General features: G+C 49.0%; 1 protein-coding gene across 2 annotated transcripts in view; it reads right to left on the bottom strand.

The window, feature by feature from the left end:
- The window catches only part of INPP5D (inositol polyphosphate-5-phosphatase D), a 71,358-nt gene that overhangs the window by 47,250 nt on the left and 5,229 nt on the right, over window positions 1–18,879 (bottom strand). For both annotated transcript variants that reach the window (XM_064165301.1, XM_064165300.1), the window contains exon 2: window positions 17,786–17,849. In XM_064165301.1, the coding sequence (XP_064021371.1) occupies window positions 17,786–17,849 (64 nt within the window). The remainder of the gene's footprint in view (window positions 1–17,785; window positions 17,850–18,879) is intronic.

Consider the following 18,879-nt stretch of genomic DNA (forward strand, 5'->3'; position numbering starts at 1 on the left):
GGAGAGGCTGAGGGAGCTGGGGGTGTGCAGCCTGCAGAAGAGGAGGCTCAGGGCAGACCTCATTGCTGTCTACAACTACCTCAGGGGAGGTTGTAGCCCAGTGGGGTTGTTCTCTTCTCCCTGCCACCCAGCACAGAACAAGGGGAAAGAGTGTCAAGTTGTGCCAGGGGAGGTCTAGGCTGGATGTGAGGAGGAAGTTCTTCACAGAGAGAGTGATTGGCATTGGAATGGGCTGCCCAGGGAGGTGGTGGAGTTGCTGTCCCTGGACGTGTTCAAAAGCCTGGATGAGGCACTTAGTGCCATGGTCTGGTTGACTGGCTAGGGCTGGGTGCTAGGTTGGACTGGATGATCTTGGAGGTTTGCTCCAACCTGGCTGATTCTATGACTGGTGTTAAATTCAGGTACAGGGTGCAAGTCAGATGAGTTGGTGGTGAATAAGGAAGCACTGCAGATCCATGGGAATCCGATGCAATTTTTTAGCACTTCTGGAGTGTGTGGGTAGAATTTAGGCCAGAGTTTTGAAGCACACTACTTCTAACAACTTCCCTAATTCTATCACAAGTTTGTGCTTTTTGGTTTCCCATTGAAAATCATCAGCATTTAAAGTCAAATGAGAATCTCTTTTCACCTCTTCAGAATGTTTTTAGCTCTAGACTTTACCAACACAAGCTTGAAGGGAAGCCAAGACCAAAAACATAAGACAGTGTGTGCTGGTTTGAGGCTAACTGAAATATTTTACTGAGAGAAATTAAATCCTTAGCTGTGAGAAGAAAGAAAACCTGGACCCTATATCACTCATTCTTCTGCTGAGAAATGCAACTAGTCAAAATATAGATAAGACACTTCTCACACAGTGCTCAGCTCTCACTTCTGGTGGTCTGGTCTCTGTGGCTGTCTCTGCTTTAACTCTCTAACCCACCTAACCCTTTTTCCTCTAACCTCCTTGTCATCTTTTTGACATCTCACCTCAGATCTCCAGATTTACCAGGTGATCTGGTTATTTCTGAAGGGATGGAAAGAGGGAGCACAAGGGGGTCTGTGTCAGGAGCTCTCTTGGGCACTCTGATTATTTCTGGGAGGGGTATTGTGTTTCTGTATTACTTTTAACTTGTATATAACTGTAGATATATCTGCATAGATCTGCTTGCAAATTGTGCAAAGCTGTAAATAGAGCTTCATCCCTTAACTTCCAGCCAGCTGAGTCTAGTCTGGGTGATTTTCTTAAGTGTGTGGGGGGCTGGGTAACTCCCAAATCATCACACATAGTCATCCTTTCTGAAGGCAGTTTGTGGAGGTCATCATTTTGATTTTGCCAGTGCTCACTGCTGACAGTGAGCTGGGGAAATTATTGCAGGTCACTTATTCTTGCTTCTTTGTGGAAATTCACAAGTGTCCTCCAATTTTTCCCTCTGTAGAAGGCAGTAAGAACACCCCCAGGCAACAGTTCATACAATCATAGAATCAACCAGCTTGGAAGAGACCTCCAAGCTCAGCCAGTCCAATCTATCATGCAGTCCTAGCCCATCAATAGACCATAGCACTAAGTGCCTCATCCAGACTTTGCTTCAACACCTCCAGGGACAGCGACTCCACCACCTCCCTGGGCAGCCCATTCCAATGCAAATCACTCTCTCTGCCAACAACTTCCTCCTAACATCCAGCCTAGACCTGCCCTGGCACAACTGGAGACTGTGTCCCATTGTTCTGTTGGTGGCTGCCTGGCAGAAGAGACCAACCCCACCTGGCTACAGCCTCCGCTGCGGTAGATGTAGACAGCAATGAGGTCCCCGAAGATCTCCAGGAACTCTTCCCTGAGCCAGGTGAAGGCATGGCCAGACTCTCTGCCTGCATGGCAGGGTAAGATCTTTCAGCTCATAGCAGTTCTAGAAGACATTTCTGGGAATTTCCCCTAACCCACACAGGCAGACAGTAGAGAATCCATAATCTGCTTTCCCTCTTTTCATCTGTACTGAATGAATCCCAGCTTTAACAGACTCAGAGCACTAACTAGGCATGAATTCCGTAAGACATCCAGTGCAAAAGAGAAAAGGTAGTATTAAATAAGTGGCACTTATTGACAATGCACTGCTGGAGCACAGCAGTGTGGGCAGAAAGTGCACGTAAAGCAGATGCATTCACCATGTGATAATGCCCTGCTTTATAGGATTGCATGATGGAAAACCAAAAACAGTGCAGAGAGAAGGGTGAGCACCTTGGTGTCACAGCTTCCTGTCTTCAGCCTACAACATTTCTCAGGCTTTGAGCTGCACCAACTGTTCTCCCGGCTTTTCTTTCAAGCGACAGTCCCTTACTTCATTCACTTTCTGCATGAGTAAGACAAGCCCTTGCTCAGTCAGAAGGCAGCACGGAGCCAATGCCTGCTAATTCAACAGATACAGGATCCAGCAAGCACCACATTTAACAGAACTAACTGCAAACCAAACATCAAAGCAAAACCACCCTTCAGACCCTCTCCTTTTATGTTCTCTCTGCAGCTGTCCTTCTGGAATAAAATAGCTCATGTGGGGTTAAGGTTTTTTCTGGTGGTTGTTAAACTCTGCCCCTTAAAGTGAAACTCAGCACAAAGTTTCTGGTTTTGCACATAGAGGGCTGTGGCAGACAGAATCACAGAATGGGGAGGGTGGGAGGGAACCTCTGAAGATCATCTAGTCCAACCGCCCTGCAAAGCAGGTTCGGCTTAGCAGGGAGCACAGAATGGCATCCAGGTGGGTTTGGAGAGTCTCTAGAGGAGGAGACTCCACAACCTCTCTGGGTAGCCTCCTCCAGTGCTCTGGCACCCTCACTGTAAAGAAGCTTTTTCTCAAGTCCAAATGAAGCCTCCTGTGTTCTAGTTTGTGCCTGCTGCTCCTTGTCCTATCACTGAAAAGAGCCCAGCCCAGTCTCTTTACCTCCACCCTCCAGCTATTGATCAGCATTGAGAAGATCCCCTCACAGTCTGCCCTTCTCCAAGCTACAGAGCCTCAGGTCACTCATCCTCTCCCCAGTCCTCTCAGCACCTTTGAGGAACACATTTCAGTTGCATCCCAAGTCACAGACTCTCAGATCTTCCACATGACCTCCTGACTCCAGCCCTTTCTGGCTGGCAGCTTCCTTTCCCAGGGGATGCTTTGGTGTCTCACATCCTCCAGAAAGTGCCCTCAGTTTTCTAAGTCCTTCCAGTTGTCAATTTCCCTTCCATCTTCTGCACCCTCATTGTCAAATGTCCTCTTTATCTCCACCCTTTAGCTATTGATCAACATTGAGAAGATCCCCTCTCAATCTCTTCTTCTCCAGACTAAACAGCCCCAGGTCTCTCATCCTCTCCTCACAAAAAGAGATGCTGCAGTTCCCTCCCTCTATTGCATTCTGCCAGCAGTTCCTTGTCTCTCTTGAATGGGGGATCTCAGAACTGGGCACAATACTCCATGTGCTGCCTCACTAGTCCAGAGTACAGGGGGAGAACCTTCCTCAACCTGCTGGCCACACTCTTCTTAAAGCACCTCAGATACAATGAAGACAAACTTCTGGGAAGGTTACCTAGAGCCTCTGTGAACAACCTGCACTTACTGCATGTGACTTCTACACTGTTCTAGCACAGAGAATACTTCTTGCTAAGACTTTTAAACAGCACAGGTCATTACATAGAATGGATTAGGCTGGAAGGGACCACAAGGATCACCCAGGTACAACCCCATGCCATAGGCAGGGACACCTCCCACTAGAACAGGTTGCTGAAGGCCTCATCCAACCTGTCCCTGAACACATCCAGGGAGGTTGTGGAGCACAGAAGCACAGAATGTGATCTTTGATCACATTTTCTGCTTCTGTGCTCCACAACCTCCCTGGACAACCTGTGCCAGTGTCTCACCACCCTCACTGCAAAGAACCCTTTCCTAACATCCAGTTTGAATCTCCCCTCTGCCAGTTCAAACCCATTACTCCTTGTCCTGTCATTACAAGACCCTGTCAATAGTCCCTCCCCAGCCTTCCTGTAGTCCCCTTCAGATACTGAAAGGCCACTATAAGGTCTCCTTGAAGCCTTCTCTTCTCCAGGCTGCAGAGCCCCAACTCTTGTAGCCTGTCCTCATAGCAGAGCTGCTGCAGCCCTCTGAGAATCCTTGTGGCCCTCGTCTGGACTGGCTCCAACAGTTCCACGTCCTTCTTGTGCTGAAGGCTCCAGCCCTGTACACAGCACACAGTACATCCCTGCCAGCTTTTGGAGAATGAGGTCTGATGCAAAGTTGGCTGGGATTTTCCCTTCAGGCTTGCCAGCTTGCTAACACAGAGCAGCCTCAGCCCCCCAGGAGCTTTGCTGGACTTTGCCCATGGTGTTTGCTGCACCCAGATGTACTGCATGCTATCTTTTAAAACACTGGGAAAGGAGAACTCTGGAGCCCTGGGATGGAACAGAAGGGAACCAACTTACACTTTCACAGTTACAAAGTGAAGACAAAGTAAGTTAGACAGAAGGGCAAAGGTCTGGGAACGACTGAAAGCTGCACTGTGATTTCATTCTGTCAGAGGGACTCTGAGCTATCTTTGCTGAAGTTTGTTTCATTTCCCTAAATCATCTTGGCATTTGAAATCAAGCCCTGCATGTTTTGCATTTAGGCAGTGATCTGCAAACTGAAGGATTCTAAATGTCTTTTATAGCTTCATTAAGCAGCTTCAGCCAAAAGGTAAACTTCAGAAGTATTGGTGGAACAAACATCAGTTACTTAAAGCAACTTAATCCAGGGCAATACTTCAAACTGAACAGGTTGTTACTGAAAGGTGCTTGTTTATTTTGTGTTCATATCAGCAATAAGCTGCAGTACACATAGGGTCTGTAGGTCCCATTCCCTAAGGCTGTGGAGCAGATCAAGTAAGCAATACCTAACTGGAGCCTGACTACTACTTGTGACCTACCAGAGGAGTTCTGTCTCTGAATGGGGAATGCAGCCTGCAATCACAGAATGGTCTAGGTTGGAAGGAACCTCAAGAATCATCTAGTTCCAACCTCCCTGCCATGGGCAGGGACACCCTACCCTAGATCAGCCTGGCCACAGTCTCTTCCAGCCTGGCCTTAAACACCTCCAGACACCCTAGCAACCCATTCCAGGCTCTCACCGCTCTCATGCTAAAGAACTTTCTCCTCACATCCAGGCTGAACCTCCCCACCTCCAGCTTTGCTCTATTTCCCTCAGTCCTGTCACTCCCTGAGAGACTAAAAAGTCCCTCCCCAGCTTTTTTGTAGGCTCTCTTCAGATAAGGCCACAAGAAGGTCACCTGGGTGCCTCCTTTTCTCCAGACTGAACAGCCCAACTCTTTCAGTCTGTCCTCATAGCACAGAATCCTTGTGGGCCTTCTCTGGACATGCTCCAGCATGTCCACATCCCTCTTGTAATGGGGGCTCCAGAAGTGGATGCAGTACTCCAGGTGGGGTTTCACCAGAGTACAGTATAGGGGGAGAATCACCTCCCTCAACCTGCTGGCCACACTTCTCCTGCTGCAGGCTCTGCTTGGCTTTCTGGGCTGCAAGGGCACACTGCTGGCTCCTGTTGAGCTTCTGGTCCACTTGGTCTCATTGAACCTCCTGAGGTTGGCTTGTGCCCACCTCTGCAGCCTGTCCAGGTCCCTCTGGATGGATCCCTGCCCTCCAGCCTGTCTGCTGCACCACACAGCTTGGTGAGGCTGCACTCAATGCCTCTGTCCATGTCACCCACAAAGATGTTGGACCAAGACTGGTCCCAGAACTGATCCCTGAGGGACTCTGCTTGTCACTGGCCTCCACTTGGCCATGGAGCCATTGACAGCCACTATTTGGGTGCAGCCATCAAGCCAGTTCTTTATCCATGATGGCAATGGTTGCCAGAGGGTGAGAGGAGAGCAAGAACATCCCAAAGTGTATTTGCTGCTGAAGAAAGTTTCTGGGACTTCTGTGTAATGGTGAATGAAAAGCTGGACACAAGCCAACAATGTACACCTGCAGCTGAGGAGACCAACAGCATCCTGAGCTGCATCAAAAGAAGTGGGGCCAGGAGATAGAGGGAGAAGATTCTGCCACTCTGCTCTGCTGAGACCTCACCTGAAGGACTGTGTTCGGCCCTGAGGCCCTCAACACAGAAGGACATGGACCTCATAGAGCAGGTTCAGAGAAGGGCCACAAAAAAGATCATAGGGCTTGAGCAACTCTCTTACAAAGGACAGGCTGAGAGAGGTGGCATTGTTCAGCCTGGAGATGAGAGGATAATGGGGACACCTCATAGCAGCCTTCAAGTACCTGAAGGGGCCTTGTGAGAAATCTGGGCAGGCACTGTTTACAAGGGCTTGTAGTGATAGCACAAAGGGCAGTGGTTTTAAACCAGAGCAGGGTAGGCTTAGACTGGGCATTAGGAAGATCTTTACTATGAGGGTGGTGTACACTGGAATAGGTTGCTCAGGGAGGTGGAGGAGGACTCATCCTTGAAGACATTCACGGTTTGGCTTGAAGGGACTCTGAGCAACCTGATCTAATTTGGATCATAAAATCAACCAGGTTGGAAGAGACCTCCAAGTTCATCCACTCCAACCTAGCACCCAGCCCTAGCCAGTCAACCAGACCATGGCACTAAGTGCCTCAGCCAGGCTTTGCTTCAACACCTCCAGGGATGGTGACTCCACCACCTCCCTGGGCAGCCCATTCCAATGCCAATCACTCTCTCTGACAACAGCTTCCTCCTGACATCCAGCCTAGACCTGCTCTGGCACAACTTGAGACTGTGTCCCCTTGTTCTGTTGCTGGGTGCCTGGCAGAAGAGACCAACCCCACCTGGCTACAATGTCCCTTCAGGTAGCTGCAGACAGCAATGAGGTCAGCCCTGAGCCTCCTCTTCTGCAGGCTGCACACCCCCAGCTCCCTCAGCCTCTCCTCACAAGGCTGTGCTCCAGGCCCCTCACCAGGGGGTGTTGAAGTACTGGACATGTTCCAGCACCTCAACATCTCTCTTGAGTTGAGGAGCCCAAAACTGGACACAGGATGTCCCTACTTACTGCAAGGAGGTTGGACTAGATCTCAGGAGGTCCCTTCCAGCCCAGTGCATTCTATGGTTCTTTGGAGTAAAACTTTATGAGAAAGCACATCCGGTTAAAAGGAAAAGATATTTCACTTCATGGCATGCATTAGCTTCCAAACACCTGAGTCAACCTTTTTCAAGCTTGAAAAACCAACATTTACATTAACCTGCTTTAAACCATCTTCTCTGAGCCTTTAAAAAAAATACTGCCAGGAAACTGGAAGCATTCTGGAAGGGCTCAAAGGACACAAAAGCTGGATGTGGTTTGTTTGGATGAAGAAGTTTGCATACAGAGAGATTGAGTAGCAGGAATGTGCATGTTCCAGGAAACACATAGGTCTCTTTTCAAATGCTGTTTCTTTCAGCTTTTCAGGTGCTGTGAAGTGCATTATTGTGATGGTTTGGGTGTTCCTCGCTCCCCCACACTTTAGCAATCACCCAGACTAGACTCAGCCAGCTCTGGAAATTGAATGAAGCTTAATCTGCAGCTGGCACAATATACAAGCAGATAGTTACAGTAGATACAGTTATAGACAGAAATAGACAAGGTAAAAGGTAATACAGAAACACAACTCCCCTCCCAGAAACCTGAGTCCCCAGGAGGGGCTCCCAACCACCCCTGCACCTTCCCCCTACCCCTGTCAACCTTACCCCACTCCCAAGGAAGAATGGAGGTTTGGCCAGGGGGTTAGGAAGCAAAGTGGATAAGTCCCAAAAATGGAGGGTGAGGTTAGAGAGCAAGATGCAGCCCAGCCAGCAGCCCCAGTGAGAGTGATGTGCCGAGTGTCTTATCTATGTTTTGACTTATGTTTTTATACATCTCAGCAAGCCTGTGAGTGAAGTAGCCATCACCATTGTTTTCTTTCCACAGCCTATAATCTAGTTCTTCTCACCAAAACATTCTAGCCTGCTTCAAACTAGCACAATTGTGTTCACTTCTACCTCAGGTGCAAACAGAGGAAGAAACCTTTTTCCTTCTCTGAACAGCTCTGGAGGGTCTGCAGAAACACGAAATGCACAGGGTTTGCTAAGCTCTGACAGCAAATTATTTTCAGTCCTACCTGTGAAGGCTGTAAAGAGTCTCACAAAATTATTTAAATCAGCATTAAAATATACTGAAATATATTCAAATTCTAATGGCTACCATTTCTAGCACTCAAATTAAGCTTACTGCAGTCAAATTCTGTATTTGGGCATCCCAAGAATGTGTTTCCTTAACTAGTTTTTGAAGGCACTGCTCCCAAGTATGACCTGATTGTCTACTGCTCCCTCATTTCTGTCCAAGAAAAGTGATCAGCCTCATTATGCTTCAGTGCTTCGTGTCCAGAGAAGGGCAACAAAGCTGCTGAAAGGCCTGGAACACAAACTCTATGAGAGCCAATGGCATTCTGGCCTGGCTCAGAACAGTGTGGCCAGCAGCACAAGGGAAGTTATTCTGCCCCTGTGCTCAGCACTGCTCAGGCCACGCCTTGAGTGCTGTGTCCAGTTCTGGGCTCCTCAATTCAGGAGAGATGTTGAGGTGCTGGAACGTGTCCAGAGAAGGGCACCAAGGCTGGTGAGGGGCCTGGAGCACAAACCCTATGAGGAGAGGCTGAGGGAGCTGGGGGGGTGCAGCCTGCAGAAGAGGAGGCTCAGGGCTGACCTCATTGCTGTCTACAACTACCTGAAGGGACATTGCAGCCAGGTGGGGTTGGCCTCTTCTGCCAGGCAAGCAGCAGCAGAACATGGGGACACAGTCTCAAGTTGTGCCAGGGGAGGTCTAGGCTGGATGTTAGGAGGAAGTTGTTGGCAGAGAGAGTGATTGGCATTGGAATGGGCTGCCCAGGGAGGTGGTGGAGTCGCTGTCCCTGGGGGGTTCAGGAAAAGAGTGGATGAGGCACTTAGTGCCATGGTCTGGTTGATTGGCTAGGGCTGGGTGCTAGGTTGGACTGGATGAGCTTGGAGAGATTCTATGGTTGATTTTATGATTCTACCAAACACAGTAAGTTTTCTCTGGTAGAAAGTTACTCAGCTGGAATCAGTTCCATTGCCAGCATTAACTTTCCTCTCATGCAACAATCTTGCCTTTGCCAGAGGGGCTCTGTGGCTCTGCACATCGATGAGCTCTTGGGGTGCGGTCCCCAGCTCCAAAACTCTGCTAGGACTGTTTCATCTTAAGACTGAGCTGGACCTCTTCGTTCTTTCCCTTCCCCTTGGTGACCTCTTCTCTGGCTCCTATTCCTTCAAGCCCTTTGTGCCCTTCTGTCCTTCAGGCACCCGTGCTGTCCCCTCCCCTGCAACAGCACAGGTGCTGCTGTTCCCCAGTAACTCGCAGGGACACTGGCATGCAGCATGTGGTGCTGGCACACCTATCTCCTTCACAGCACACTAGCTCAGATACACACACCCTTGCCCACTGGTGTACACAGAGGGGGACATTGTACAGCTGTTGTGTCCCAGCTCAGCAAACATCCTCCTTGGAGAGACACTTGGCTGCTGGAGCCCCCAACACAAGAAGGACGTGGAACTGTTGGAGTCAGTCCAGACAAGGGCCACAAAGATGCTCAGAGGGCTGCAGCAGCTCTGCTATGAGGACAGGCTACAAAAGTTGGGGCTCTGCAGCCTGGAGAAGAGAAGGTTTCAAGAAGACCTTAGAGTGGCCTTCCAGTATCTGAAGGGGACTAAAGGAAGGCTGGGGGAGGGACTATTGACAAGGTCTTGTAATGAGAGGACAAGAGGTGATGGGTTTGAACTGGCAGAGGGGAGATTCAAACTAGATGTTAGGAAAGGGTTCTTTGCAGTGAGGGTGGTGAGACCCTGGCACAGGTTGCCCAGGGAGGTTGTGGAGCACAAAAGCACCCAATGTGATCTTTGATCACATTCTGTGCTTCTGTGCTCCACAAGCTCCCTGGATGTGTTCAAGGCCAGGTTGGATGAGGCCTTGAGCAACCTGTTCTAGTGGGAGGTGTCCCTGCCTATGGCAGGGGGTTGTACCTGGATGATCTTTGCAGTCACTTCCAACCTAAACCATTCTATGATTCTACACCTTTCAATAGAGAGGGATGCCAGCAGTGCCCAACACCTCTTGGCTGCAAGCAGACCGTGGAGTGTTACAGTCTTCATGCAGCCTGCTAGTGATGTCTGGGGCAGGTCTGCCCTGTCCTCACTCTAGACCATTTTGAGCAAGTACAAAAGCCTCACACAGCTGTGTGACAGAAGCTGTAAGTGGCTGCAATGTTGTGAATGGGTAAGCATCACCTAAAAGATTTTGCTGTGTGTTCTCTCTGACTGAAGCTAGCCCAAGGGTAATTTCACAGAATCACAGACTTTCTTAGGTTGGAAAAGACCTTCAAGCTCCAATCATTGGTTTCACACTGACAAGTCCTTGACCAACCCAAATCCCTCAGCACAACATCTCATCACTATGAATCGCTATGGTTGGAAAGGACCACCAGGATCATCCAGTCCAACCTTCATACCAGCATCCTTCATCACCAGACCATAGCCTCAAGCACCACATCCACTCTCCTTTTAAACACCTCCAGGGATGGCAACTCTACCACCTCCCTGGGCAGCCTGTGCCAGTGCCTGATCACCTGCTCAGGAAACAGCTCCCTCCCAACATCCAATCTTAACCAGTAGAAATGCTGATCTCTATAGAGAGATCAGCAATATCCAAGGCAATAATGAAATCCTTCCCACAGGAAAACTTTTCTTAGCTACATGTGTCAGCAGCACAGCAAATTGGGATTCCAGTGCAGTGTCAGAGAGAACAAAATGTTTGCATCTTGTAAAGGGCTCACAAAGGACACATGCCACAGTGAGATGCTGCCTCTGACCTTGGTGACAACGGCAGTGACACCAGAAATGCAGGAACTGACCTCAACTCGTGCTCTTATCAGATGATACTGGCAGGATGGGCAGCAGTGTGTCTGCGCACTGAGACCAGGTTAGTATGCCGGATGGAGCTTTCACACTGGGCTCCACCCTGGAGCACTCATAAACACAAGGCAGAACAAACTGCCCCGAGGCAGGGACAGACCTGCCAGCTGGCTGACGCCAATGGGCAGTCCTCTCATCGTATGTCCTGCCCATCCCAGGACAGAGCATATTGATCCAAGCCAGAGAATCGATCACAGGAGTTGGAAGGGACCTCTGGAGATCACATAGTCCAAGCCACATGCAGAGCACTAATCTAGATGCTGCCTCTAAAATGCATTTCTGGAAGTGGGATGGAGCAGGAGGGTTTTCAGCAGGAAACCTCTCAAGTAGTATTTTTCATCTCTCCTACCTTTGGGAGCCAGTGCTGCGAGCACACTGGTAACCTACAGCCTTGCTGTCAGTTGACACAGTGAGTCACAGCTGCTGGCCTGGCTCTCTGACTGCTCACATCTCACCATTTGTTTCCTGTTGCACACAGCTTTGCCTCAGACCGGAAAAAAATGACAAGAAAATAAAAGAAGGAAAAAGAAATAAGAAAATGATGCTCACTCACTGTAAAACAGTACTGCCAGGGCATCTCCAGGTTTCCCCCAGGTCAGCAAAGCCTACAAGTAGACAGAGTTAGAGCCTCCCTTTGCAATGTATAGTAAATAGAAAGTTAAGTAACTTTTTGAAAGGCCTTGCAGCTTTTAAAAGCTCTCAGCGCAAAAGCCAGCAGTGCTCAGGCTCTCTGAAGTGATGATCTGACACTAGAGCGTCTCCCACATTGACCCACGGTGCAGAGCACACAGCTGCTTTCCATCAAGGAGCCAGGCAAGCCAGACAGCACAGGAAGGTGAAGTGGAAAGACAGGCAGTAACATTAGAAAACACTAATGTTTTCCACACTGTAAGACAGCCTCTCAAACAGCCTGAGAAGCAGACAGCTTCCCATGAGTCCTTCTTACAGTAACGTACAAGCCACAGAAACTGCCAAACTCCAGAGCTGCTCAAAAGCTTCTGCATAAAGAGAAAAAAGGAAGGGGCTCAAGAGGTTGACACAAGTGCTGTGCAAGGCATGCACTTCATTCACCTGCCCTCTAATCACAGAATCAGAGAATCAACCAGGTTGGAAGAGACTTCCAAGTTCATCCAGTCCAACCTAGCACCCAGCCCTAGCCAAACAACCAGACCATGGCACTAAGTGCCTCATCCAGGCTTTGCTTCAACACCTCCAGGGATGGTGACTCCACCACCTCCCTGGGCAGCCCATTCCAATGCAAATCACTCTCTCTGTGAACAACTTCCTCCTAATACCCAACCTAGACCTTCCCCAGGACAACTTGAGACTGTGTCCCCTTGTTCTGTTGCTGATTGTCTGGCAGAAGAGACCAACTCAATTTCATTCAAAAAATGAAAGGTTGCAAACTGCTTATCTGGACTTTATCAAAGGGATGATCCACTTTTTCCATTTGAAATAACAGTTTTCATCAACATCCTGCCAACACTGTGACAACTCCTGCAAAGCTGAACAGCAAAATCAAACAGTTCACCTGAATGTTTGAATCTTCAAAATCTTTCATCTTGCTTGAAAACATAAAGTGGTTCCTACCCCTGCTGAAGCCAAGCTCTATTTCGGCCCAGTCTGGCAGGGCAGCCAAAAGACATGAACACCATTCAAGGTATTGTGGGTGGCTGAAGCCTCCATCTTTGGCAGTCCACAACATTTCAAGGCTGGTCCACAACTTGAAGCAAGTGAGGGAGCATGACTGAGAGAGTGAACTTTAGAGCAACACAAGAGGAAAAAACAAAACAAAACCAAACAACAGGTTGGGAAGAAGGAGATGGAGAGAGAGCCCTTGCAAGACAGAAGCAGCAGTGGTCAGGTGAGGCCTGAGCCCTGAGACGACGGACATACATGTCTGGTTCAAGGTTTGGTTCATGGAATGGGAACGTTACATGACTGAGCTAATGCATCAGGTTGTGCCCATGGGAAAGCACTGGGAGTCTGCACCTTCCTCAGCCTCAGAGGCCAGAATGTGCCACACAGCACGAAAGGATACAGCACAATGTTGTAACACCTGTCCATGACACCAGAGCTACTAAAAGCTTGCCCTAAGTTTCCAAAGCCCACCCAAAGCAGCTAGAGCTGCTCCCATAGCTGCTAGGTTCACTCTGTCCATTGCTTTTACACCAAGGGCACCTCTCATGACAGCCCAGTCTGTGCAGTGTTGACATCAGGATATCTCCCTTCAGCCCTCATGCAGAGTGGCATGAGGTAGGTGCTTGGTCCTTCTAACACCCCATAAAAAGTTATCTGATAGTCTATGAGCATACACGAAGATGCAATCTAGCAGCCACTGAGAAATGACTGAAGACAGGTCTTTGTTTCTGGCTTTAGAGTTAGGTCTGCTCTTCCTTTGCTTCTCATCCACTTTACACAGACATGATTACAGCATCAGAGAATCGCAGAATCAAACAGGTTGGAAGAGACTTCCAAGATCATCCAGTCCAACCTAGCACCCAGCCCTAGCCAGTCAACCAGATCATGGCACTAAGTGCCTCATCCAGGCTTTTCCTGAACACCCCCAGCGATGGTGACTCCACCACCACCCTGGGCAGCCCTTTCCAATGCCAATCACTCTCTCTGACAACAGCTTCCTCCTAACATCCAGCCTACACCTCCCCTGGCATAACTTCAGACTCTGTCCCCTTGTTCTGTTGCTGGTTGCCTGGCAAAAGAGACCAACCCCACCTGGCTACAGTCTCCCTTCAGGTAGTTGTAGACAGCAATGAGGTCAGCCCTGAGCCTCCTCTTCTCCAGTCTGCACACCCCCAGCTCCCTCAGCCTCTCCTCACAGGGCTGTGCTCCAGGCCACTCACCAGCTTCGTTGCCCTTCTCTGGACCCCTTCCAGTACCTCAACATCTCTCTGCAATTGAGGAGCCCAGAACTGGACTCAAGGTGTGACCTGACCAGTGCTGAGTACAGGGGCAGAATAACCTCCCTTGTCCTGCTGGCCACACTGCTCCTGGTACAATCCAGGATGCCATTGGTTCTCTTGGCCACCTGGGCACACTGCTGGCTCATGTTCAGCTACTCTCTCCCAGCACCCCCAGGTCCCTCTTTGCCTGCCTGCTCTCAGCCACTCTGTCCCCAGCCTGTAGCACTGCTGGGGGTTGTTGTGGCCAAAGTGCACAACCCTGCACTTAGCCTTGTCAAATTTCATCCCATTGGCCTCTGCCCACCCATCCAGCCTGTCGAAGTCCCTCTGCAGGGCTCTCCTACCCTCCAACAGATGCACAGCTGCTCCTAGCTTGGTGTCATCTGCAAACTTACTGCTGCTGGACTCAATCCTCTGGTCCAGATCATCAATAAAGATATTGAACAGATCCCTGGGGGACCTCAGCTACTCCCCAGATTCTCAACAACCCTACATTAATTATGCCTCAGTATCTGAGCTGTGGAAAATCAGATTTGTTTTCACACAGAAGTTAGCTGTGACTTTCCAATAGGGAGGCAGGAGTTCCCCTATGTCAGGGGCAGCTCACTTCCAGCTCCATGGCCCTGCTCCTGGATCTCTGTTCCTTGCTCTCTTCTTGGATTCTCAGTGTTGCACTACATTTAGAACCCTCAGGCTGACAGAAATATCCTGATGACTAATTGTTCTCAGCCAAAGGACAAGGCTCTCTACGCTTACAGCTCTTGTCTTTCAAGGGGAGTTTGTTACTCCTCCCCCCACCTCTTTCATCAGCATGACCTAAGTTCAGCTCAACCAAACAATGGGCTTCTTTGCCTATATTTTGAAGTCTCAAGTAATGGAGGGAAAAATTTCAGCAGTCCCTGAATCATTGGTGAGCATTGGTGAGGCCATAGCTTGAGTACTGGGTGTAGTTTTTTGGGCCCTCGCTCCAAGAAAGACTGGAGCTGGTCCAGAGAAGAGCAATGAAGCTTGGTGAAGGGTTGGAGAACAGGTCTTGTGAAAAACGACTGAGGGAACTGGGGTTGTTTATTCTGGAGAAAAGGAGGATGAAGTGAGACCTTGTTCTCTACAAATACCTGAAAGGAGGTTGGAACGAGGTGGGGCTTGGTATCTTCTCCCTAGTAACAAGTGATAGGATGAGGAAATGGCCTCAAATTGCACCAAGGGATGATTGAGGTTGGACACTGGAAGAAACTTCTTCCCTGAAAGGATTCTCAAAGATTGGAACAGGCTCCCCAGCAAGGTAGTTGAATCCCCATCCTTGGAGGTGATTCAAGGAGGCAGAGATGTGGTACTGAGGGACATGGTTTAGCCCCAGACTTAGTAGAATTAGATACTGGTTGGGACTCAATGACCTGAAAGGTCTTTTCCAGCTGAAACAATTCTATGGTTCTGTGCTGCTGAGCAGATGCAGAAACTAAACAGCAGATCACACAGCACACCACAAAATGCTGGAAAGAGATATGCAAATATTCAGGCCTGAATGCAAAAATATGCACCTCTGAATGCAAAAATTACACACCTCTGAATGCAAAAACATTCTGCACCTTCCTTTCTGCCACTTCTGTACTTCAATAACTCATTTAACCAGGGGGAAAAAATGACAAGAAGTATCATCCCACTCTTCTCCAAGACTCAAAAAAGAAGATGTGCAGCAACTGTCATGTCACAATTGCTGTGCCATTACCCTATCTCCTAAACCTTCTGGCATCGTGGAAAAAGCCTGAGAGACAACAGCCCAAGGCTGGGCAGGAAGACAGCTTTGTTAGCTTCAGGAAGGAGCAGGCAAAACACTGCACAAACAGAGCCCACTTTCATAACTGATGCAGGCTAACCTCAGGATTTAGTATTGAATCTTCTCTATGGTGCTTTGGCTTCAGGGTTTTTGTTTGTTTGTTTGGGTGGTTATTTTTAAACTCAGAAATGAGAAGCATCCATTGGTTGTTGTATTCATTTAACACTTGTTCTAATACCATAGGATTAGTAGGCTATTAGCACGGTGTTTTAAATGTCAAGACTCCTCCTTATTTAACAGCCTTTATATCCTTGCACAGGAGAGCCAGTCTGTTCAAAAGCTGATCTTTTAATACACATGAAATAGTTTGGGTTTTATTCAGAAGTCAGATAAGGAGCCAAAAATTGTGGCCCAGGTGGAACAAGGTACGAAGAAGAGCAGCCAGCAACATGAGACTATTTAGCACTGAGCCTCAGTTACAACTCGCCCTGCATCTCTCTCTTGCCAGAAGAGGCCAGCCCCTTTCTTCTGCCTGTCCCACAGAACTGGAATAAAGCAGCACAGAATGGGAGCTGTTGTGTCTTTAAATCATCACTTAACAACACACTTACTCCTGATGGGAAACCTAGAGCTCCGGGCAATCCAGCATGCGAAGGTATTCCACCACAGTCCCTCTGCTTCCCACAACGTACAAAGAAGAAAGATCATAGAATCATAGAATCAACCAGGTTGGAAGAGACCTCCAAGATCAGCCAGTCCAACCTAGCACCCAGCCCTAGCCAATCAACCAGACCATGGCACTAAGTGCCTCATCCAGGCTTTGCTTGAACACCTCCAGGGACAGCAACTCCACCACCTCCCTGGGCAGCCCATTCCAATGCCAATCACTCTCTCCGGCAAGAACTTCCTCCTAATACCCATCTCAAACCTCCCCTGGCACAACTTGAGACTGTGTCCCCTTGTTTTGCTGCTGGTTGCCTGAGAAAAGAGACCAACCCCACCTGGCTACAGCCTCCCTTCAGGTAGTTGTAGGCAGATCCTTCACAATCACAACACAGATGTCAAAAGAGCCTCTCAAATGAGAGTTCAGGTGAAGCAGATCATACTTCCTTAAGAAATCCGGTAGATTTCTTAAGATTTAATGCAGGAAGAGCCCATGGAGCCCTAATTACACTGTCTGGACCTAGCAGTAGTCAAATAATCATAGAATCATTAAAGTTGAAAAAGACCTTTAAGAATTCAGTTCCAGAGAGACATTGAGATATTGGAACATGTCCAGAGAAGGGCAATGAAGCTGGTGAGGGACCTGGAGCACAGCCCTGTGAGGAGAGGCTGAGGGAGCTGGGGGTGTGCAGCCTGCAGAAGAGGAGGCTCAGGGCTGACCTCATTGCTGTCTATAGCTACCTGAAGGGACATTGTAGCCAGGTGGGGTTGGTCTCTTCTGCCAGGCACCCAGCAACAGAACAAGGGGACACAGTCTCAAGTTGTGCCAGGGGAGGTCTAGGCTGGATGTTAGGAGGAAGTTGTTGGCAGAGAGAGTGATTGGCATTGGAATGGGCTGCCCAGGGAGGTAGTGGAGTCACTGTCCCTGGGGGTGTTCAGGAGAAGCCTGGATGAGGCACTTAGTGCCATGGTCTGGTTGATTTGCTAGGGCTGTGTGCTAGGTTGGACTAGATGGTCTTAGAGGTCTCTTCCAACCTGGTTGATTCTATGATTCTACAACACTTAAATCCAACCATCAATCCAACACCACTGTGCCCACTAAATCATGTCCTGAAATACCCTGTCTACACATGGATGTAGGTAAATTTGCTGCAATTTTAGATTGAAAAGATCCACGGAAAGAAGCTGGCTTCAGAGTCAAAAGGTATTCCATGGGCTGAGGTGGACACAAGACAGTGGCACTGAACTGAAGGCACATACATTAAAACAGAGTGCTGGAGGCCATAGTGGTGGACTGGAGACTAAAATCTCCATGGCAGTGGACCAGAGACTAGCACTGTGCTGGCCAAGAGCATTAGTTTTACTCCTTACAGCGTTTTTCTCTTGGTGTTAGAACTACTTTGAAAAAAAAATAGCAGTGAGTGGTCTTAGGTGTACTGTTGTGGGCTGCAGTGGGCCACAGCATGGCTTACCTGGACAATCAGCCTGTTTTCTTTATCAGGCAGGATTCGGTAGGTGTAAACACAATTCCGGAACCTGGAACAGATCAGAGGAGATATGGTTAAGCCTTCTCCAGAAGGGCATCCCACAGCAGCACCTGCCCAAGTGACAAATGCTACTGGAAGATCCCAAGATGCAGAGATGGGTTCATGCACAAGTGGTTTAAACATGTCTCTCTGTTTATTTCCATGGAGTCTGTGAACTAACATAAACCTGATGTGTTCCTGGTCAGTGAGATGTGTTTGCAGATCATAAAATCATAGAATCAATCAGGTTGGAAGGGATCTGAAGGAGCATCCAGTTCCAACCCCCTGCCATGGGCAGGGACACCCTACCCTACATCAGCCTGGCCAGAGCCTCATCCAGCCTGGCCTTAAACACCTCCAGGGAGGGGGCCTCAACAATCCAGTCCAAGCTCTCACCACTCTCATGCTCAACAACTTCCTCCTCACATCCATGTTGAATCTACCCATCTCCAGCTTTGCTCCATTCCCCCCAGTCCTGGCACTCTCTCATATCCTGAAAAGTCCCTCCCCAGCTTTTTTGTAGGCCCCCTTCAGATCCTGGCAGGCCACAAGAAGGTCACCTCGCAGTCTCCTCTTCTGCAGACTGAACAGCCCCAACTCTTTCAGTCTGTCCTCACAGCAGAGCTGCTGCAGTCTCTGAGCATCCTGGTGGCCCTTCTCTGGACATGCTCCAGCATCTCTACATCCCTCTTGTAATGGGGGCTCCAGAGCTGGATGCAGTACTCCAGGTGGGGTCTCAGCAGAGCAGAGGGAGAGAATCACCTCCCACGCCCTGCTGGAGGCACTTTTCCTGCTGCAGCCCAGGCGGCTCTGGTTGGCAGATGTCACTGCAGAAAGCAGTATCAGCATCAGCCTCAGAGGGAGCTATGCAACTCATCTCATGCCCAGAAAGAAAGCAAATGCCAAATGGCTCTAGCTGTCAGTAGTGGGCATCTCAGCATGGGATGAAAAAGCAGAAATCCCAAAGACACAGGACCAAAGTCAGCAATGACTGAGTAGAGAGAAGGGTTAGTAAATGCATTGATTTTTATGGGGGGGGG

This window comes from Pogoniulus pusillus, chromosome 26 (assembly GCF_015220805.1).
Source record: "Pogoniulus pusillus isolate bPogPus1 chromosome 26, bPogPus1.pri, whole genome shotgun sequence".
NCBI lineage: Eukaryota > Metazoa > Chordata > Aves > Piciformes > Lybiidae > Pogoniulus > Pogoniulus pusillus.